Source organism: Salvia miltiorrhiza, chromosome 3 (assembly GCF_028751815.1).
Source record: "Salvia miltiorrhiza cultivar Shanhuang (shh) chromosome 3, IMPLAD_Smil_shh, whole genome shotgun sequence".
Lineage (NCBI taxonomy): Eukaryota > Viridiplantae > Streptophyta > Magnoliopsida > Lamiales > Lamiaceae > Salvia > Salvia miltiorrhiza.
Window position 1 is genome coordinate 33498896 of NC_080389.1, and position 23075 is coordinate 33521970.

Consider the following 23075-nt stretch of genomic DNA (forward strand, 5'->3'; position numbering starts at 1 on the left):
TTGAAGAAGAAATTCGAGAGAATAATCGGTCTAAGATCTGAAACCGTGGCGACCGAATCCGATTTTGGGATCAAAATAAGAGTAGTTGGCATTGCACTCGTTCGGCAGGTACGAATTGAGGAAAAAACAACGAACTACTCTAATAATATCCTCCTTAATAATGCTCCAGCAATTGTGGTAGAACATACCAGAGAAACCATCAGGGCCTGGGGCGCTATGGGCATCCATATTGAGAATCGAATTTGAAATTTCCAAATCCGAGCGGATCTCCGTCAGCTTGATATTCTGCTCCAACGAAACCTGCATATCAATATTAGCTTCCAGATGAGCCAAGTCAACATCTTCCGCCGCTCCTTGAGAAAACAACGTTGTAAAGTGCTCCACAATGTGAGACTCAATAGTAGTTTGATCAAACACCGCGACCCCACCAATGAACAGATGACTGATCATGAAACCAGAATTGCGATACTTCAACATCCTGTGAAAAAACGCAGTGTTCCGATCCCTATCCTTTAGCAAAGCACTCTGGCTTTGCTGCTGCATGTGAACATTCTTTCTAGAGAGCATCGTGCTGATCTCAGCTTGTTTCGAAATCTCCTCATCAAAATAAGCATCCGTGTACCCTTCCCGAGAAATACGATCCTGAATCCTGAGTAAGTCACTTTGGAGATCAGCCAGCTTCGTGTCCACATGACCAAACCCAGATTTATTCCAAGACCGAAGGTGGCCCTTAAGGCGCTTAAGTTTCAGCATAACCGTGAGGATGGGGCAAGGAATATTGATGGCCTCTCTCCAGGAGGTGCCAACAACTTCCAAGAAATCCGGGTGGGTAATCCACATATTCAAAAACCGAAACGACTTCCTCCCAGGAGTGATAGGCTGGCTGCACCGGAGCACAATGGGGGAATGATCTGAGGAAGTTCTGGGAAGCACCTGAGTGGTGATCGAACTCCAGAGATCAGAAAAGGTAGGAGAGATCAGCGCCCTATCTAGCAACGACTCAAAGTGCGCAGGAAGAAAACGCCGGCCAGACCAAGAAAATTGAAGCCCTGTGGAATGAGGTTCCAAGAAGCCCGTATCATCGATAAACCTGTAAAAATCCAAACAAGAGGACCGGGAAGGCATAATCGAGCTAAGGCGCTCATGCGCACCTTTAACCGCGTTAAAGTCACCAATGAAGATAGTTTGACCATCCACAAAGCGAAGAAGATCGTACCAAAGGGTCCGCCGAAGAATAACATCATTAGCGCCATGAACCAAGGCAACCCTGAAATTAATATTCTGCCACGAGCAATCGGAGACAATAGCCTGTTCCGAAGAGAAGATAATAATATTGGTAACCACCGCCGGCTGCGCAAGGAACCAAAGATTAGGCCGACGAGGAACCCTGCAATTCTAGTGACGAGGGGTGAGATTGAGAGAATGCCAGTAATTATTCGAAACTTTGTGAATTGTGAAGACCCTTCTTGGGTTCAATGATACCAACGACAATCGGACGGAAGGAACGGCAGTGCTCCTTCAAGGTCTGTTTAGAATCGTCCGTAAAGCCTCGGACGTTCCAAACGAGCACATTCATAAAGAAGATCAGGAAGTTGAAGATGGAGTTTCCTCCAGCTCCATTTCCGCCGCCCAGCTTTTAGCTGCTAAATTGTGCATTGTGTGAACACTCGCTCTCTCTGGTTCTTCAATGACAAAATTCTGAGTACTATGTCCCAGCTCTGTGGATTTCCTAAGTCTGTTCTTAATCGAATCAGCCGCAGGTGTGTGAAGTGTTTTTTCTCCTCGCCCCGATCCTGGGGGCCTTCCACGTCTTTTGACAACTTCCTGCTCTTGAATGTAGGCCTCCAACTTTTGAATTTTCAAAGCATTTTCAAGGGCGAGTTCCTTGAAATCTGGATTGGGATCCTGAGACTTACCTCCGTTCCGTCTGGGAATATCAGATCGTTGCATCTCTTGCCCGGAGTCAATGTTAATGATGCAATCATTCTTCATCTTCGAAGTGTTAACCAAAAGCTTTTCCAGCAGGTCCAGGCCCGTCTCCTGTCCATTATCCTCTGTATCCGTAAGAGTCATGAAAGAATTACTAGTATTGACTTTGTTTGAAAAGTCTGATTGCTCCATACTCCCCGGAGAATCCATCGCAGCACTCTGAAGGAGAGCCCGATTATCTTCAGAATTGACAGAAACCTCTGAACGTTTCTTCGCCGTATCAACAGCATTCGTAGTCTCGGCAGAGGTCTGTTCTGTTAAAGCATTCTGCTGTTTTTGCTGCCACTTATGTTCAACCGCCAGCTGCTGCTTCTCTTGTTTCGAGCCTTCTACTTTCTCATCCTTATTCGTGTTTCCCACCGTTTTTTTGTTTTTCATGTCTTCCCTCTGCTTAAGTTTCCTGCATTTATCTGAGGTATGACCAACAATTTTGCAATGCATGCAAAACTCTGGCAGCGATTCATAACTAAACTCAATATATATGGAGCTATTATCCTCATCAATCATCAAGGATTCGCGGAGGGGTACAGAGAGATCAATCTCAATTAAGACCCGAGCATAGTGTCCCACCTCTCTATTCGCCGAACCACCATCAATGCGAATCGGATTTCCCAAGTAACGACCAACAGCCGCTATAACTTCTGGATGCCATAGTTCGATAGGCAAATAATAAATGCGCACCCAAACTTGAGCCAATGAGGAACATTCTTTGTAAGGATCAAATTTCGGAACCCATTCCCTCAGACGCAAACTACCATTGGATATATCAAGATTTAGCTTCCCCTTAGCAACCTTTTTGTCTTCCATCGAACTAAAGTTTAGGGTAAAAAAGCCCTTTTCCCATCGGAATCAACTGCCAGTCTTGGGAAATATTCCAGATTTTTTGAAGTTTAGGGTAAAAAAGCCCTTTCCCATCGGAATCAACTGCCAGTCTTGGGAAATATTCCAGATTTTTTGTAATTCTACATATATACATATATCCTAAGAAATCACAAATCCTACTCTCGACTTATCACTCAAGCAGGGCTAGACTAATAACAATCAAGCACATAGACACACATAGACAAATAAGGCACATAGAATCACATATATAAATTATCACATTCAAACACCATTCTGCACTGTCCTAAACTAAAATTTTAATCTGTTTCACCTCGGACCTCTCCTGGGTTTGAGACTCATATCATTGGAAACTTCTTTGAGTCTAGTTTCATTTAAAAGAAAGTAGGTTGAAAAACTCCAAGTGGTTTAAGAGATATGGCTGTTCTCCTATAGTCTACCATATCCGGCAGTTTTGTGCAGCCGAAAGTTTTGATTTTTGAAAAATAGTAAAAATTTCCGAAATGGCTTGAAATTTGGTGGGTAGCTAGATAATACAATAAATTCGTTACCATAAAAATGTGGAAGGTAAAAATGTACGGGAAGCTACTGAAAAGGATCATTCTAGTGTCTGTCCTTCGAAATTTTCGATAGAAAGTCGTAGTTGGAGTTTTATATTTTAAAGAAATATTTAACGAAGTCCAAATGACTTGAAATTTTACCAGAATATTTAAGACTCTCATATATACGCACCATAAAATTTTCATGACTTTTGGGTAACAACACCCTGTCGAAAACAGTAGGTCAGTAGCCTTTAAAAAGATTCTCAAATTTTACATTAAGCTCTTATAATACCTAAGAACATAACTACATGATCAATCGACTCAAGAAAATCAAACACGACTTCCCCTTTTCAACATCATTCTCGGTTCTCCACTAAAAGTTTTAAGAAATGTTCTGTTTCATCTCTTATCACATATACATGCTCAATTTCCTCAAATAGCCATATATGATCACATCTATCTCATAACTAAACACATTAGGGAAGACTCCTCTTGTACATGCAAACTAAACTCGGGGAAAATCCACATATTAACGAAAATTCTCAATTCAAGTATGACTTAATCTTATATGAAGTCCAATTATAATAGATATCCTGAAACCAAATATTGACCTCACAGAATAAGAATACCCAAAACCTATGTAAACTAAACTCAAGTAAATTCTCATATAGGCAACAATTAACCAATTTAATCATTAATAAACACTATTAGCATGCTTAATATCATTTATCCTAAGCCAATTCAAACAATGAACACATAGACATGAAAGCCCTAATTTTTGTTAAACTGAACTTTTTGAAAATCTACAAGCATGACTAAATCATTAATCCAACCTTAGATCTATCAAATTAGATTACTTAATTACACATATAAACCATCAATTAACAATTTAAAGCATAAAGACACATATACCTAATTCTCATTAAACTAACTCCCATCAAAATTTTACCATCAACTTCAATCATCAATCTACTCCATCAAATATCATATTAGTCATCTCATAAACTCATATTCATCATCAATTCATCATTTAATCCATAGACTTAAGAATTTCCAATTTTTAGGCAAACTAACCTAAGTGAAAATTCACATCTCATGACAAAGCCTCTCAATACACATAGAAATCATCTCAAAACACCTCAACAAGCATAGATCTCATGCCAATTTAAGAAAAGAATATGAAATTTTTTTGAAGGGGAGAGCCCTATAATTTTCGAAAATTGTAAAGAAAATAGAAGGGGTGTTTTCTTACTTGAATCATGCATATATACACATATATAACGCCATAGAGTCTAGATCTATGAAATGAAAACACTTACTCAAAGATTTTGAGAGAAATGAAAATTTCTTCTCTCTAAACTCCAAGCTCAATCTCTACCAATCTTCTTGAATTCAAGTATATAGAGTGTTTAGGGGTTGATTTCAATGGGGAATAATATCATAAAAGAGATTTATGAAGCTTTCAAGGTCTTCTCTAATGGTGATCAATGGAGGAATTTAGAGAGAGAGATGAGAGAGAGAGAGAGAGAGAGAGGGGGACATGAGGTATGAGGGAGTGAGGGAGAGATATGTTTTGATTTTGCTTGATCCACTAGATCCTACGAGCATCCGCATTGGTGTTACATGATAGCTTACATTATAGCTTACTTTATGAGGGGGGGAGCACATGGTGTAAAGAGGCTGCATTGGGGTTACATGATAGCTTACATGATAGTTTTAGTTTTGATTTTTCCATTTTTCATTTAAGTTTAATTTCATAAATTTAAATCACACAATTTACTTCAAATTTAAATTGCATTAATTTTGAAATCATAAAAAAAAAATTCAAAATTCAATTATTCAAATTTTTTTTTTAAAGGCGCGTGTAAAACACGCGCCTATTTTCAACGGTTGTGAGGGCTACACGATAGAACGTGTAGCCCTCGTGTAAGTGTTTGCTGCATTGGTTACACGATAGCAGCCTTACACGTGTAGGCTGCTATCGTGTAACCGTTGCAGATGCTCTAAGTATATTAGCATTTAATGTCTTGTCCCCTAATCCTCAAACATATTTAATGCATACTAATCCACTTGCCACTTGCTAAAAAAATCACATGTTATAATTATTAAAATAATGGTTGTGAGTGTAGAGTGTATAATAAAATTAAATCATGTAATATCACTCACTAATTAAAATAAAACTATACTCTATGCACTCATGTGGTCAAAATAAAAATAATAACACTAATAATTAGTGCACACACATAACACACTTCAAATTTATCTCAGAAAAAATATTAATCCCGAGAAATTTCGTTAGAAAAATTTATATCATCACTAGTGATTTTATTATTCATCGTTTAAAAAAATAAACATCGTTCATAAAAGATTTCAAAATAAATATCTCGTACTATAAATCTCAAGAAAATCATAATCACTCAATCATAACTGCGCACGTATGAATTAAGTCACATAACAGTCAATCAAACAATATCAGATAATGTCACGTTAAAACAATCGACATTTATCGTCAAACATATCATCTCTCAAATCGACTCTTCTTTATGGGGATTCTCACTTATTTTCCTCAACTTTATTTCTAACTGGATGTTCCTACGACATAATAAGACAATCCGTCTCGCAGATAACTAGGTATCCGTCATCATAAATAAAATATGATATTTTTTCAATTCAATTAGCATCTCTATCTCAACTCGTTCTCTCAAAGTTGTTCACTCTCTAGTCTCATCATCAGCTTCTAACAAACTCATATCTCAATCTAAAAAAAATTCATGTCATCTTTAATAAGCTAATGCCAGTATCTCAATACTCTTAATAGCGAACTTAAAAATATAAGTAATAAAAAAACTCTGGGGTGTTACAATAGGGTGCTCGGGAAGTGTGTGCTCTGCTTTTCCCGGGGTGAGAAGAATGAATTCATTCCTCTTCCTCCTTACCATTCTCCTCATCATTTTCTCGTTGCCGCTCATCATTAGAATGTTGCCTTTTCTTGGATACGGCTGTTCGGCTCTTCCCTTTCTCCCTTGTTCCTCTGGTGGTCTCTGCTCGGAGCTCTTTCCTCTCTATCGCTGCCTCCCGCTCTCGGATATGCTTTTTCATAAGGGACCCTTTCGTTTAACAACTCTGGATCCTCAGGCACTATGTTGTCGGTCTGATGTTCCGTTCTTTTAGAAGTTTCACTTGAAGTATCCTCTATGTCTTCGATGTTATCCATATCTCCCGGGTACAAAGGTTCAGTTTGTCCTTGCCATTTTAGAACGTTAGATCTGTTCAAATTATGTCCCTCCAGAACTGGTTATGGTGTAGTTTCCAGATTCCCTGGAAACGGAGATGGTAGTCCTGGTGCCGACCCAACTCCAGGGGTTAAAGGAGTGAATGGGATCCCCATCATCTGTCTCACGCAAGTATAGTTGAGTAGTGATAGTAATTGCTCTGGTATAGTGACATTGATTAATCCTTGTCTTGGTGAAAAGGGCCCGTCAACGACAACCCTGTATTAACCTGCATGGGAGTAGAGTGCATTGGCTCGGCTGCCCTTGGCGGTGTTATCCTAACAGAATGGGTCTCTTTATCAATTCTTGATTGACGGGGATTGACGTCATTGACCTCCTTCTGGAAATCCCCATCAAAGTTTCAGGGAATAGTGATGTCCTTCATTTCCTGAATTTTGTAAAATTGTGAGTATAATTATTATAATAGCCCCGTGACTTCACGAACATCACATGAAAAATACGTAATCCATTTTTGCAGAGCACGAAATGAAACCTTAATCAGAATTTCACCATTCACATATATCAAACCGGTTTTGGAGAATTTAACTAAAATTTTGTGCAGAGAAACGCTCAATCAAAATTTTCCACTAAGGAGAAGCAAACAACACTTATAGACACAAGAAGAACATACACCCTAATTTACTCCATGTTTTCAGATCCACACATATACACTTAAAGGTACGTGGCGTTGTATCATTCCAGACCTAGATCACAGAGTGATCCTTTGGCACAAGGAAGGTTGTCCAGCCTATTTACGGTTTCAACATAATAAAAACCTTCAGATTGACAGACACATTCTCATAAAATGATGATGGCCTCCAAATTAAAGCACATATTTCGTTAGTACACAAAAACACAATTGTAACGCAACGACTATAGCGAAAACACATAATCATTAGAGTAAAATGAAATTTAAATGTGACATCAATGATTTTTCACCCAGATGAGGAGTAAGAACCTCACCAACGCAGAACATATGGGAAATGCGTACTTATGCCCACAAAGGGTGAAATTATACTAATCGCGCAAGTATATAAGCCAACCTCAAAGACTAGTATGTGAAGAGGCGGGCCTGCATAGTCAGGATCATCAGTGCAGTCACATTAAAAAACAGCTAGAAATGCGAGCCAAGTCTACGCAGCCAGGATCACCAGCATCGCCACATCGAGGGACAACTAGATAAGCGAGTTACACTTTAAAACCACCGGAGCCGGTTGGACGGAACTAGAGAAGAAGATTCTTGCGCAGACACCCGAAGTTTTGACCAGCACAACACTGACCTGCAATATTTCAATCATAAAGCTGCTAGTTAGTTAGAAATGAATGGTTTTTAGATAGTGACCGCGATTAGTTGTTGGTACATGCAGAGTACCTGAGAAGTATGAGAAGACCATTGTACCCTTTGCCCTTGTAATTCCTATATATACTCCATGTAATCCTTCTTGAAGGCCCCCTGGGATTTTCGAATAAAGATATCTGATATTGTCTAAGTGTTCGGGAGTCCAAGTTTTATCGGAAGATTCTTGAGCACCCAGGTCGATTCCTTACTTTGTTCTTGTATGTTTAGATTAAGTGTTGGTTTCATGCTTCACCACACCCCATAGTCGGTTCAACTTTCCGATAGTACCATGAATCACTCCATTTGTATGTATTTTGTGCCTTCAAACCCGGAATACCCTTTCGGAGAAAGAGAACTCCGACAGGTACCCCAGAAAGGCGAAATCGCTCAGTATTTCCTCATGTCTTAGACTATTTTCCCACAAACGGCGCCAGTTGATGAGTATACAATTAAGATAAGTATTTGGACGGAGAGATTCTTTCGGTTCACCTGAATTTTGTATGCAAAAGAGAAACCTTAGAGTGTTCTTGGGTGTGGTGAATAACGTGTGTATATTATTATGGAGATGAACTATTTATAGAGGTTACAAGAAGGGTATTATAGTAATTTCATGTTAATACACGGGCTCTACGCACTAACTACCTAGGCCTAAACAGATATATCCTAGAAAGGGTGTCAGGTTCTTTGTCGGCGCATTGTCTTTAATGCCAGCTCTGGAACTGCTTCTCTGTCTTGACTTGGAAATGCTCCTCTGGTCTGGAGCTACTTCTCTGATATCCACATCTCTGGCTCGGTCTTCTCTGGCCCGGTCTTCTCTGGTTCGGTCTTCTTTGACTTGGTTTACTCCAGAGGCAGATCTGAAGATGAATGTCCTCTGGTGATACCTCTCTCCTCTAATACTCTGGCTTATTTAAGTAGGCCACGTGTCATGATCTTGGATTAATACGTATTTCACCCCTCATCAGTAAGCTTTTCAAGTTTCAACTTACATCATAACATTTGTTTGACTTTACCATCAAGTTATCCCGAAGATGAGATAATCATTTCAACGAACTTATAGACATCTCATAACAACTCTCAACAAGATTACTATGTAACGACTATCAATGACCTCAAAGAGCATACATTAATATCAAGCTTATTAGTTAGAAAACTCTCAGTTAAATTCAATAGGTTGTCTAAAGTCAGGTGGGAGAATACAAGTCTCAAATAAGATCCCAGGTTTACAACATTGTTATAAGAAATAATGTTCATCAAAGCATCACAGCGGAATTGAAATGATTACATGCATGAAGACATGTAACCTAGAGTTCAACTCACTTTCTATCACAACAATGACAACTTAGCACCCTTCCTTCTCCATCACAACCATATATATATATATATATATATATATAGGGAAGGACTACAGTAAAAACAACTCTTAAAATAACCAGCAAAAATGTATGAATTTTATGTAGAAAATGTATGAATTCACTGTATAAAGGTATGAATTGCAAAAAATAATTTTTTTGCTACCTCAGGACCATGAATTCATCCAACAAGGTGATGAATCAACCGTAGATCTTGATGATCTAAGGGCTGAAAATGATTCCTATTTCTATACAATAAAATGTGTTTTTATTATAGCCCTCCCATATATAGGGTGCGGTTATAGTGAGAACCACAATTATCGTGAGAACATAAGAACCAATAAAATTACTGCATCTGCTATACAAATTAATGCATCCGCTATTAAATTTAATGCATCTGAAAAAAATAATTTTTTTGCTCCCTTCAGGATTCGAACCCAGCACCTGCATCCATCCACCAAGATGATGCATCCACCGTAGATCTTGATGATCGAATGGCTTAAAATGGTTCTCCGTTCTTATTTTATTAGTGGTTATTATTTGAACATCTCCCTATATATATATATATATATATATATATATATATATATATATATATATATATATGCAGGGTTGAGTACAAGGTACTCAGTGAACATATGCCAAAATAATTGAAAGCTTGCTCTAGAGTTATATATTGAACTTGCCACCTTTCAAGCAACAGCCGCAGAGAGAGAATAACTAAAATTACAACAACATAAATCACGGAAATAGAATAAAATGAACATAGAATATTACATGCCAAAGTAATACAATGTCAAGGCTAATTAGTAGCCTTATGTCATAGAAATACGAGAAAAACATTACAACGCAAATAATATTACATAAACATATCGATTAAGCTTTAACAAAATATTATCACCCATTCGGTTTTTCGTCATTGGGGTTAGGGAATATCTTCTTCATGTCGAAGAAAAATGGTTCTCCTTCGTCATTATATGCCTCAGCAAGAGCATCCACCTACAAAATATGGCTCAATTATGTATAATAGAATTAATAAAAAGATGAATACACAACATACCTTAATTAAATCGTTCCAAACTTCACTCCTCGCTTTCATAGTATTATGTAGAACATCACATTTCACACCGTTCTGAGAAAGTAACCAAGCAAACGTTTCGTACCTCCGTTGAATAAATTTTATTTTCTCCAAAAAAAAAGAATCACCAAATTGGGTTTGAAATTGCAAGTTGATATTGTCTCTCGTAAGCTATAGGGTGTATGTCTCCACCAACCATCCATCGATTGCAATACGTAATTTCATCCATCAACATCTGCACTAGTCTAAACTCCATGGCCGGAGTCTATTCAGACGAGTAAAACCACGCCTCTTGAGATGAAGTTGGTGACATTTTTCTTATGAAGCAAAAGATGTTAGAGCATTGGAAGAAACGGTGGATATGTCATTATTTGTAGCAAATATATAGACTTGCATATCTATCTCCCCTGCCCACCCCTCCCCAAGGGTCAATTATTGGTATGGAGTATATTGGATGATATGCACACAAATAGAAAAAAATAAAATACTGCGAGACATTTGAAATATACACTACCAAAAAAATGCTCATAGATAACGGATAATATCCGTTATCTATGTTCCTAAAACTCTGTAAAGTATAGTGGTGTTATATATGATGCGTTCATACATAACAGAGAAAATCGTTATCTATAGTATTTTAAATAACAGTATGATCCAAATACATAACACATTTATTTACGTTATCTACCTTGTTTTACATAACGGTTCTGACCGTCATAAAAGTCAATTTTTAATATCTTTACACTTATACATAACAATTCTTTACCATTATAAATGTTTTTAGTTTCTCTATATAATGCTATTATATATAAAGATCTTTATGTTCGACTACCGTTATGTATGCTTTCTTAGATTTCAACATATTTTTTATTTTTCACAATTTTCCTATTTTCTATTTCAATAAATAGAAATTATTCTAAAACAAAATAATCAAAATCCATATATTATTATCATAAAAAAGAATTCATACACCATTTTGAATATAGTCAAAATTCAACAACTGCTCTATCAAATACTATGACGTCTTAGAAAAAAAATACTAAATATATTAATTATGCAACTAGCTAGCCATCTGGTACAACTTTTCTTGTGAATTCACAAGCCTCTTCAGCTTAAGTATGACTCATTTAATCCCCCACAAACCTGCCACAAAAATATACAAAGAGCCAACCAAGAATCACAAGGTAGAGCATCATAAATGAGGAGATAAACACTTAAAAAGCATACCAAGCTTCGTCTAGCAATGAAATGATTCCTCCTAGTTTTCTGCAAGAATATAGAGCAATGAACAGAACTAAACATATACAAAATATGATAAAAAAATAAATAAATAAAAGAAAATTTGAACAATACTAAACAAACGAAAATAGTACTATGTCAAATAATAAATTTATTAAAATATTCATTAAAAGCAATAAAGACACATTCCGAGTAAAGCTGAACATTGGTTACCAATATGGCCCATCTCTACTTGTGAACTTCAAGTTAACACAGCCAAGTAAACAAAATTAAATACACTATTTTCTAGATAAAGTGACCATAAGTTGAAACAGGCATAAACACAAACAAAATTATACTAATAAAAAAATAAATCCAAACAAAACTATAAAAGCTGCAGCTTCAAGCAAACAACAAGTATGTATTAATGGAAATGAAGAATCAACTTTACCTTAGTGATAAGCTTCCTCTTCTTTTCAAGCTTAAGCTGAACATAGAGTCAAATAGCCAACCATTTACTGCACAGAAAAAAGCATAAGCTGAAAAATATTAGTAACATTTAAAAAATGACAAACTTACATATTATGCAAAAGTCGAAGCCACTGTGTCCGTAAGATACACTAAACTGGTCTCTAGGTAAAGAAAATAAGAAGTGAAACAGTAATACAAATAAGACTTTGAAGCAAATCTATCAATCACTCACAATTTGTAGTATTCAGGCAAAAAGAAGTAGCACCTTGCTTCATCTTTAAGAGCCATATTTGCACCCAATTTCTCTACCTCATCAAGTACAAAGTACTCATTCTTCTCAACTGGCCAGTACATGCAAAATTGAATTTCAAAGGAAGCATATAAAAATTTTAAAGGTAAGAACTTACCATTATCACAGAGGTTGCCCAGTCTTTATGAATCTCATCAAGCTAAGCTTGAGATTATTTACCGACACCCTTAAACTATTAATATAAACAGACAAACACGTGACATATATAGAGGATAGTTGTCACGACCGGACTTAATTAAGGATAATTAAGCCGGGAAACCATGACCAGGGAAGGGAGGTTAAGAAGCGGGTTTAGAAAAGGGCGCATAAAAAGGATTCTCAAAGAACTTGAATACGCGTGAAAAATCCCTTGAAAGGAAAAAGGCATAGCTAGAGGCTTGACTAAAACATAATCAGCGTTTGCAGCAGAAGGCGTAACTGAAATAATCAGTGTTAACAGCGGAAAGCATAACTGAGATACATGTATGAAGACATGTATCCTTTCTGAGCCTACATTAAGTTCGACAAAAACTCCACTCAGCAACACTTCATCGCCCATCACAGCTCAACCTGCACAATCATAAACATACGTAGGGCTAAGTACAAGAGTACTTAGTGGGCAGTTGCCAAAACTAAAGCATAAACTTAACATTAATAACAAAACACAGCATCACATAAGAGGCATAAGTTTCTTTCAAATCCTTTGCTCATTAGACATTTCCAAATTCATAAATAGCATAAGGGCATTCTTCATCATTGACAATCATAAACACTCATAAACAAGCATCGTGTCGTGGAGAAGGCCTTCCCCAACGAACACGGGCATTGCGCCGTGAGGGGGGGCCTCCCTCAGCGGTCACGGCATCGTACTATTAAGGGAGGCCTCCCCCAATAGACGCTAACATCGTACCGTCGAGGGTGGTTTCCCCCAACGGACGCTGGAACACTGGCATACTGGCATCGCGCCGCGAGGGAGGCCTCCCTCAGCGGACACGGGCATCGCGCCGTGAGGAAGGCCCTCCTCAGCGGACACGGCATCGTACTGTTGAGGGAGGCCTCCCCCAACAGACGCAAGCATCAATCACAGGCATAAACTTATTAGCATAAAGCATTCAAGCGTAACAAAGCGTAAATCATTAGCGTGAAGCATAATAAGGCTTTAACTCATTTAGGCATAATAAAGCATAAAACTTGCATAGTTCATTGATAGCATTTTAATTAACGCGTAAGAAATTGCCCACCTGATAGCAAGGTTTTTGCTAAGGTATGGTGACTCCTTGAATAGTTCTTACTCTCGAGCTTGACCTTAATCACGAGAATGTAAAATAAGACGTTGCCTCGAGGAAAATTCTCAATTAAGGAGAAAGCGTAATTTAACTATGCATGAATCTCGTATGCATGAACTAATCTTCTGAGCGATAATCGGGAATTCTACTATTAATCCTCGTTAATAGATTTAACTAACTCCCGTCTAACGCGGTTGAATAGAGCTGTGATTCTTCCTTCCTCCTCGGAATATTCTAGCTGTGAAATAAACCTCGCATTTGTACTCGATCGAAAATAAAGGACTAACTCGGCTTTTCGATAGAAACATAATTACTAATGTAACCTCAAATAATTAATCGGATCAAAAGAGAGTAGCCAATTAATTAAGTAAACCAGTGGCTTTAATGAAATAAACACTGATAGCTCGCTTTAAATCTGAAGTCCAAAACAATAATTAATAAACTGGGCGGCTCATTTACTGAATAAGAATCGGCCCAGTCACTGATAAATAATTGGGCTCCATCAAAACAGATACTGCAAGGCTTAACTAAAGAAGTAACTTCAGCCCAAGTGATAATAGTACTCAATGTGGGCTGGAAAGAATTAATCTTAGCCCAAAAGTTAAATAAATCGGCCCAAAACTTTTTAAAGCAACTTAAGCCCAACATTATAAAGAGAATGGCCTGACTTCATAAAAGACTGGGCCCAATTCGAAAAATAGAAGAAAGGCCCAAGCAAAAGAAATAATATCACGCCCAAACTCTCTCTCTCTCTCTCAAAACTATCGGTCTCTCTCTCTAACTCAAGGACCGCTCCTTCACGAAGCCGATCTCTCTCTCTCGGCCAAAATCTGGTCGGCTGCACCTCCTCCGGCTGTTCAGCCGTCATCTGCTCCGGTCAGCTTCGACAGGCGACGCGTCAAACCTCGACGCCGTCTTTTCAACCCAACAGTGGAACCCAAATCGAGCCCTAAAATCTACAATTCACAGTTGCCGCGCTCTATCGAAATTGGGCGGCCGGTCGCCGTCTGGGGGCGGCGTTGCTCCGGCCTGGAGCCCGTCGGCCTCCTCTCCTTCTCCTCCCCTCGTTTCGTCTTTCAACATTTCCGAGACCAAGAATCAAGTTTCCTGTTCTGAGGATTCAGCCCGCCTCTGCCGCCGCTTCTCCGAAATCGGCTAGTGGTGGGGAGAAGCTTGCTGCCTCCGATGATTCCCTCGTCCCGACGTCAACAGAGGCTCCGTCGTCGCACCGTCTCCTCAAATCAGAGCAGGGCAGCAGCCCGTTCCCTTCTACAGCTAAGTTACATCTCGCCCCCTTTTCTACAGGTTCTTAGCATAAATTAGGCAAGAATAAAGTGTAATCTCTTCTTGCTTGCATATGAGCGCATTATGCCCGTCTACTCAAACTTGTAAACTGTCACTTGCTCGTGAATGCATAGTTGGTGTGTTTACTAAGTTCAAGATGCTATAAGGTCTTCTATGATTGAAACTGATCATGCTCATGCTCTAATATGAATGCTCACTGGTATGGATAATAGGATAGCATGATTACCTTGAAGTATACTGTTGGTTTGTGGCTGAGCTTATGAAACGAATGAGCTGTGAATAAGCCGAAGCTTGAAGCCTTTTTGTTGGTTGAATATTGCTGTTTGTCGAACTGGAGTAACTGAACTTGAGGTTTCTTGATACTTTGGCAGAACTCCCGGCTGCTCTTTTATAATTTTTGTGAGAGTGAAAGTTTGCATTTGATGGTTGGGATTTATGCTAGTAGAAGACTTTGCTGCTGCATACTTGAGTATGCTAGCAGGATGTGCAGGAAAATAGGGTGGCTGGAGGTTGTGACATGAGGGAATCGGGCAGCCATTGGAGGGCGGCTGAAGAGATGGGAGTGCAGAGGGTGGTCGATTACTCTGCAGCATTCTTTTCTTTTTACTTTCTCTCTCTTTGAATTTTGTACCCAACACTTGAGTGAGTGGCAGTAAGTGGCCCATGTAAATCCAACCTTGTGATGTACTAAACGATTTTCCCCAAGCTGGGAACTAAACTGTAATCCGTGAACTGTAAATAAAATACTGGCTTGGATTTTCTAATTATCGCATTTCTGTATCTGCTTGATATCTCTTTCCTTGTTTTCAAAATTGAAATACTGTAATATAACTTAAATTAAATCCGTAGATTTAATCTGCTTTGCAGTCGGAATAATTCCTCGACTTCTAGTAGCACTAATAAAATATAACTGCTTTTGTTTCTCGATTAATAAATAACATGACTTCGCTAAGTCAGTTATAACTTGGAAATACTAATTATTGAATAGCTCAATAATCCTCGTCGTGTTTTTCTTATGCATACAAAAGCATAAAGCTAAAATAATACTTCATCTCTGATAAAAAAAAATCAGGATCATAAACTGGATTCATATATAACTGGCAACTGGGTTCTATTTACTGAAAGATGCGATATTAATTATCGCGATACCATATTTAAATAACATAAAAAGAGCGGGTTACTACAAACTACCCCTCTTAACAAAATTTCGTCCCGAAATTTGATAAACTCCGCTAAAACAATTAGGGTACTTCTTTTTCATTTTGTCTGCAAACTCCCACGTAACTTTTCTTGTCTGCGGTGTCTCCATAAGATTTTCATTGATGTGATTGAGGCTGATTTCACAAGTGTCCGCGTATTGCTGGCAAGGGGGTGTGGGTGTTCTCAATTGCTGAACCTCATTGTCTGTTGGGGCATTGCGTGGAGTAGTGGCCCTTTTGGCCACAATTGTAACAATCGTTAGTTCCGGCCCGACAGACACCCCTATGTATCTTACCGCAACTTGGGCAAGGTGAAATTCCTTTCTGACCTTGGTTACCTCCAGTTGGCTCGAGATTAGTCTGTGCCTCGTGCCTTTGTTGAACATACTGTTCAGCCCGTTCATTTTCTTGCCATACTGTCTTATTAGTCTGATTGATATTATCTTCATTGTTGTCCCACTTGCGCTTCCCTTTGAGCGTATGGGAAGCTGCTGGTAAGTCGTTTGGCGTCGAGATAAATGGTGAGGCTAACTTGTCCGACGGCATTGCAGCTTCAATGTCAAGTGCCCTGTTCAGAGACTCCGTGTATGAGAGTCCTCCGTGGCTCGCTAAAGCCATCCTGATCTCGTACCGCAGACCGGCACAAAATTTCTCTGCCATCTTTTCATCTGTGTCTACTTGTTGTGGAGCAAACCTAGACAGGTTGCAGAATTCCTTGTCGTATTCAACCACAGATTTCTTTCTTTGCTTTAACTCGTAGAACTCAGCTTCTTTCTTCTTCCTATAGCTTTTCGGGATATATTTATCATATAATCCCGTCTTAAAATCTTCCCAAGTGTAAATTGCCCATTGCTCAGGTGTCAGAATTTTTCGACGTGCTTCCCACCAGAAGTCAGCCGATCCTGTTAGTTGGAATGAGACGCAAGATAGCCGCTCCTCATCAGTACAACGTAGAAAGTTGAAGATGCGTTCCATTGCACGCACACAAATCTCAGCTTCAGCTGGTTCACTCGTTCCGTCAAACGTAGGTGGGTTCTGCCTTAAAAAGAGTTCTTCGACTCTCCTAGTTGGGGGCGGAGGGGGTGGGTTATGTCCTCGAGCATCTTGTGGTTCTTCTGGTACAGCGTTATGGTTTCTGCGATTGTTATTGTTTCTCACAGGGCGTCCTCTCTTAGGCGGCATTCTGATAGTAGGGATGTGTCAATTAGTACACTCTAGCATAATCTAATACAAGCCTCAAAAGAATTCTTGTACAGGTTAACTTATTCTAACTTGTAAACAAGTCATAACTCCAATGACAACATTGATGTAGTAAGCTTTAAGGGTCCTTAGCATCTCAAATCCATGAGTCATAACAATCTTTAAGCATATACTATCACATCATCTAAATTGGACACTTAGGCATAAGTCATGGAAATTTATAGCGGCTATAAAATCATGAGCTTAAATTTATTCTATACGCATCACTTATCTTACTGCCTTCACTATAGCCACCAAAAGATATAGTTGAATTTCTTCTACGTTTGCTTCTATGTTCTGTCGTAGTGGTGATCTCATAACTCAATAGCTCTATGTTCATAGGGATTCATACCATAGGCATACTTAATCGTGCTTGCGTAAATCATTTCATTCAATAACAACATAACATAGCTATTGACAGTTATACACTTTGTTATTACGATAATTCTCACTTTTTTTAAACATTAACTCAAAACTTGAAAGAGCTTACCATTCTGCTTCGTTGAGTGTGATGCGATGAAGTGCTGAGCTTTGTCGACTGAATTCTAGACACTTTAGTGATCCATTCTAAGTTTGGCTCAAATAAACTCTTAGGCTCAGAGCAAACGAACTGCTCTGATACCATTCTGTCACGACCGGACTTAATTAAGGATAATTAAGCTGGGAAACCATGACCAGGGAAGGGAGGTTAAGAAGCGGGTTTAGAAAAGGGCGCATAAAAAGGATTCTCAAAGAACTTGAATACGCGTGAAAAATCCCTTGAAAGGAAAAAGGCATAGCTAGAGGCTTGACTAAAACATAATCAGCGTTTGCAGCGGAAGGCGTAACTGAAATAATCTGTGTTAACAGCGGAAAGCATAACTGAGATACATGTATGAAGACATGTATCCTTTCTGAGCCTACTTTAAGTTCGACAAAAACTCCACGCAGCAACACTTCATCGCCCATCACAGCTCAACCTGCACAATCATAAACATACGTAGGGCTAAGTACAAGAGTACTTAGTGGGCAGTTGCCAAAACTAAAGCATAAACTTAACATTAATAACAAAACACAGCATCGCATAAGAGGCATAAGTTTCTTTCAAATCCTTTGCTCATTAGACATTTCCAAATTCATAAATAGCATAAGGGCATTCTTCATCATTGACAATCATAAACACTCATAAACAAGCATCGTGTCGTGGAGAAGGCCTTTCCCAACGAACACGGGCATCGCGCCGTGAGGGGGGCCTCCCTCAGCGGTCACGGCATCGTACTATTGAGGGAGGCCTCCCCCAATAGACGCTAACATCATACCGTCGAGGGTGGTTTCCCCCAACGGACGCTGGAACACTGGCATACTGGAATCGCGCCGCGAGGGAGGCCTCCCTCAGCGGACACGGGCATCGCGCCGTGAGGAAGGCCCTCCTCAGCGGACACGGCATCGTACTGTTGAGGGAGGCCTCCCCCAACAGACGCAAGCATCAATCACATGCATAAACTTATTAGCATAAAGCATTCAAGCGTAACAAAGCGTAAATCATTAGCGTGAAGCATAATAAGGCTTTAACTCATTCAGGCATAATAAAGCATAAAACTTGCATAGTTCATTGATAGCATTTTAATTAACGCGTAAGAAATTGCCCACCTGATAGCAAGGTTTTTGCTAAGGTATGGTGACTCCTTGAATAGTTCTTACTCTCGAGCTTGACCTTAATCACGAGAATGTAAAATAAGACATTGCCTCGAGGAAAATTCTCAATTAATGAGAAAGCGTAATTTAACTATGCATGAATCTCGTATGCATGAACTAATCTTCTGAGAGATAATCGGGAATTCTACTATTAATCATCGTTAATAGATTTAACTAACTCCCGTCTAACGCGGTTGAATAGAGCTGTGATTCTTCCTTCCTCCTCGAAATATTCTAGCTGTGAAATAAACCTCGCATTTGTACTCGATCGAAAATAAAGGACTAACTCGGCTTTTCGATAGAAACATAATTACTAATGTAACCTCAAATAATTAATCGGCTCAAAAGAGAGTAGTCAATTAATTAAGTAAACCAGTGGCTTTAATGAAATAAACACTGATAGCTCGCTTTAAATCTGAAGTCCAAAACAATAATTAATAAACTGGGCGGCTCATTTATTGAATAAGAATCGGCCCAGTCACTGATAAATAATTGGGCTCCATCAAAACAGATACTGCAAGGCTTAACTAAAGAAGTAGCTTCAGCCCAAGTGATAATAGTACTCAATGTGGGCTGGAAAGAATTAATCTTAGCCCAAAAGTTAAATAAATCGGCCCAAAACTTTTTAAAGCAATTTAAGCCCAACATTATAAAGAGAATGGCCTGACTTCATAAAAGACTTGGCCCAATTCGAAAAATAGAAGAAAGGCCCAAGCAAAAGAAATAATATCACGCCCAAACTCTCTCTCTCTCTCTCAAAACTATCGGTTTCTCTCTCTAACTCAAGGACCGCTCCTTCACGAAGCCGATCTCTCTCTCTCGGCCAAAATCTGGTCGGCTGCACCTCCTCCGGCTGTTCAGCCGTCATCTGCTCCGGTCAGCTTTGGCAGGCGACGCGTCAAACCTCGACGCCGTCTTTTCAACCCAACAGTGGAACCCAAATCGAGCCCTAAAATCTGCAATTCACAGTTGCCGCGCTCTATCGAAATTGGGCGGCCGGTCGCCGTCTGGGGGCGGCGTTGCTCCGGCCTGGAGCCCGTCGGCCTCCTCTCATTCTCCTCCCCTCGTTTCGTCTTTCAACATTTCCGAGACCGAGATTCAAGTTTCCTGTTCTGAGGATTCAGCCCGCCTCTGCCGCCGCTTCTCCGAAATCGGCTAGTGGTGGGGAGAAGCTTGCTGCCTCCGACGATTCCCTCGTCCCGACGTCAACAGAGGCTCCGTCGTCGCGCCGTCTCCTCAAATCAGAGCAGGGCAGCAGCCCGTTCCCTTCTACAGCTAAGTTACATCTCGCCCCCTTTTCTACTGGTTCTTAGCGTAAATTAGGCAAGAATAAAGTGTAATCTCTTCTTGCTTGCATATGAGCGCATTATGCCCGTCTACTCATACTTGTAAACTGTCACTTGCTCGTGAATGCATAGTTGGTGTGTTTACTAAGTTCAAGATGCTATAAGGTCTTCTATGATTGAAACTGATCATGCTCATGCTTTAATATGAATGCTCACTGGTATGGATAATAGGATAGCATGATTACCTTGAAGTATACTGTTGGTTTGTGGCTGAGCTTATGAAACGAATGAGCTGTGAATAAGCCGAAGCTTGAAGCCTTTTTGTTGGTTGAATATTGTTGTTTGTCGAACTGGAGTAACTGAACTTGAGGTTTCTTGATACTTTGGCAGAACTCCCGGCTGCTCTTTTATAATTTTTGTGAGAGTGAAAGTTTGCATTTGATGGTTGGGATTTATGCTAGTAGAAGACTTTGCTGCTGCATACTTGAGTATGCTAGCAGGATGTGCAGGAAAATAGGGTGGCTGGAGGTTGTGACATGAGGGAACCGGGCAGCCATTGGAGGGCGGCTGAAGAGATGGGAGTGCAGAGGGTGGTCGATTACTCTGCAGCATTCTTTTCTTTTTACTTTCTCTCTCTTTGACTTTTGTACCCAACACTTGAGTGAGTGGCAGTAAGTGGCCCATGTAAATCCAACCTTGTGATGTACTAAACGATTTTCCCCAAGCTGGGAACTAAACTGTAATCCGTGAACTGTAAATAAAATACTGGCTTCGATTTTCTAATTATCGCATTTCTGTATCTGCTTGATATCTCTTTCCTTGTTTTCAAAATTGAAATACTGTAATATAACTTAAATTAAATCCGTAGATTTAATCTGCTTTGCAGTCGGAATAATTCCTCGACTTCTAGTAGCACTAATAAAATATAACTGCTTTTGTTTCTCGATTAATAAATAACATGACTTCGCTAAGTCAGTTATAACTTGGAAATACTAATTATTGAATAGCTCAATAATCCTCGTCTTGTTTTTCTTATGCATACAAAAGCATAAAGCTAAAATAATACTTCGTCTCTGATAAAAAAAAAAATCAGGATCATAAACTGGATTCATATATAACTGGCAACTGGGTTCTATTTACTGAAAGATGCGATATTAATTATCGCGATACCATATTTAAATAACATAAAAAGAGCGGGTTACTAGTTGGGGCGGAGAATGATGCATAAGCCTGAAGGCGCTTAACAACCGTATATAAAGGTATAGCTTTTTGTTATTAGACACTAAATTTTAACTAGATGCAGCAACGGACAGGGAAAACTTACAGTTTAGAATCCTCCCTATAGTGCATAATAAAACAAGAAAACCTTGTTTATTAGTATCTTATATGAGCTTCTGACACTTTTTTTCATTGTGCATGGAAATCTCAACCTTTGATACATGTTAATATTTAACCAAACCAACATAATTTTATCATAACAGCCAAGCAAACACTTAATCTATCATAACAACAAACAACCCTCACCCTCATTGTGCTAACTTGCATTAGCATTCAATTACAACTGCATAAACAAAGGGTTTATGCCAACTTACGACATCAGAATGCTGAATACCTTCTGATTGCAACATCATCATAGGCATGCCAAAAAAAAATGAAGAAAAGAGGTCAAGAACAAAGAGACTTTGGCTGATTTGGAATCTCTTAAGAAAGCATTACAGCTCAAGAAAGTCTTTCCAAAATCATGTTTAGAGCAAGACGAGCCACTACACCAATGGACTGGAAACGTCCTTAAATCCACCAGGCTGGCGCGTTACATAACAAACAGAAATGAAGTCATGTTTTTATCTTTAGCCTTATGGCATTACCTGAACCTTGACGTCGTGAGGGGAACTCTCTCTATATCGTCTTCTTGAAGGAAATCAGAATGCTGGAGCGGAAGGCAGCGACAATGGCGTCGCGTCGGCATCGGCGACCCCGGAAGAAAGCGGCATCAGCTTTGGCGCTAGAGCAGCATATAAAGGGTGGAGAGTAGAGATCCGACAAGAGGAATAAAAGCGTCAGCCGGCGGCGACGGTGGAGCGGAGCCTCGAAGGTGAATGGAGAAGGAGCCGGAGACTTGGAATTAAGGAAAAATGGGAATTGGAGTTTCTGGGTTTTCAATTCATGGGTGGGGAAAATTCACGCAGACCCTTAGTTTCTTTTTCCTTATTCTTAGGCAAAGGTTGAATAGACAAAGGTAAATGTTGAAAGAAGGGAGAAAACAATCTCATCCATTGATCATAATTCATCGAACGGTCAATAATTAAGAATAAATTTTGTGTGCAGATTTTAATGAACATATCAATAATATCAATAATTGTGATGAACATATCAGTAATTTTTTATGAACGGATGTATTTGTTGAAAAGACGCACATGATTCGATCCCCAAAAGTTCAATCCATTATATAATAGGATTAAGCTTTAACCTATGTGGCATATCTAAAATCTCACCATTTCAAAATTTACCATATATAATCTTCATCATTTATTAATTAATTAACTATTACATTCTATATAAAGATTCATTAATCATAATAAATATAATTAATAATAAATGTATATATATAATAATATTAACATTACATATAATCTAAATTAATAAATTTTATTATTTATTTTTTCTAGATAAAAATTAGATTTACATGTTTGATAAGA

General features: G+C 39.0%; 1 protein-coding gene and 1 long non-coding RNA gene across 2 annotated transcripts; both read right to left on the reverse strand.

Moving 5' to 3' along the window:
* Positions 1-1584: 1584 nt before the first annotated feature.
* Positions 1585-2796, reverse strand: LOC131018680 (uncharacterized). The gene has a single exon (XM_057947393.1). The coding sequence runs from the start codon at positions 2794-2796 to the stop codon at positions 1585-1587; it is 1212 nt and encodes a 403-aa protein (XP_057803376.1).
* An 8543-nt stretch (positions 2797-11339) lies between these two features.
* Positions 11340-12128, reverse strand: LOC131015823 (uncharacterized). Its single transcript, XR_009098696.1, has 2 exons — positions 12082-12128; positions 11340-11678 (listed from the first exon to the last, which is right to left on the reverse strand). It is a non-coding gene; the product is annotated as an uncharacterized LOC131015823 (long non-coding RNA).
* Between the last annotated feature and the right edge of the window lie 10947 nt (positions 12129-23075).

Bases quoted from the DNA above. Each gene is read 5' to 3' on its own strand.
- LOC131018680 (XM_057947393.1), bottom strand. From the start codon at position 2,796: ATGGAAGACAAAAAGGTTGCTAAGGGGAAGCTAAATCTTGATATATCC.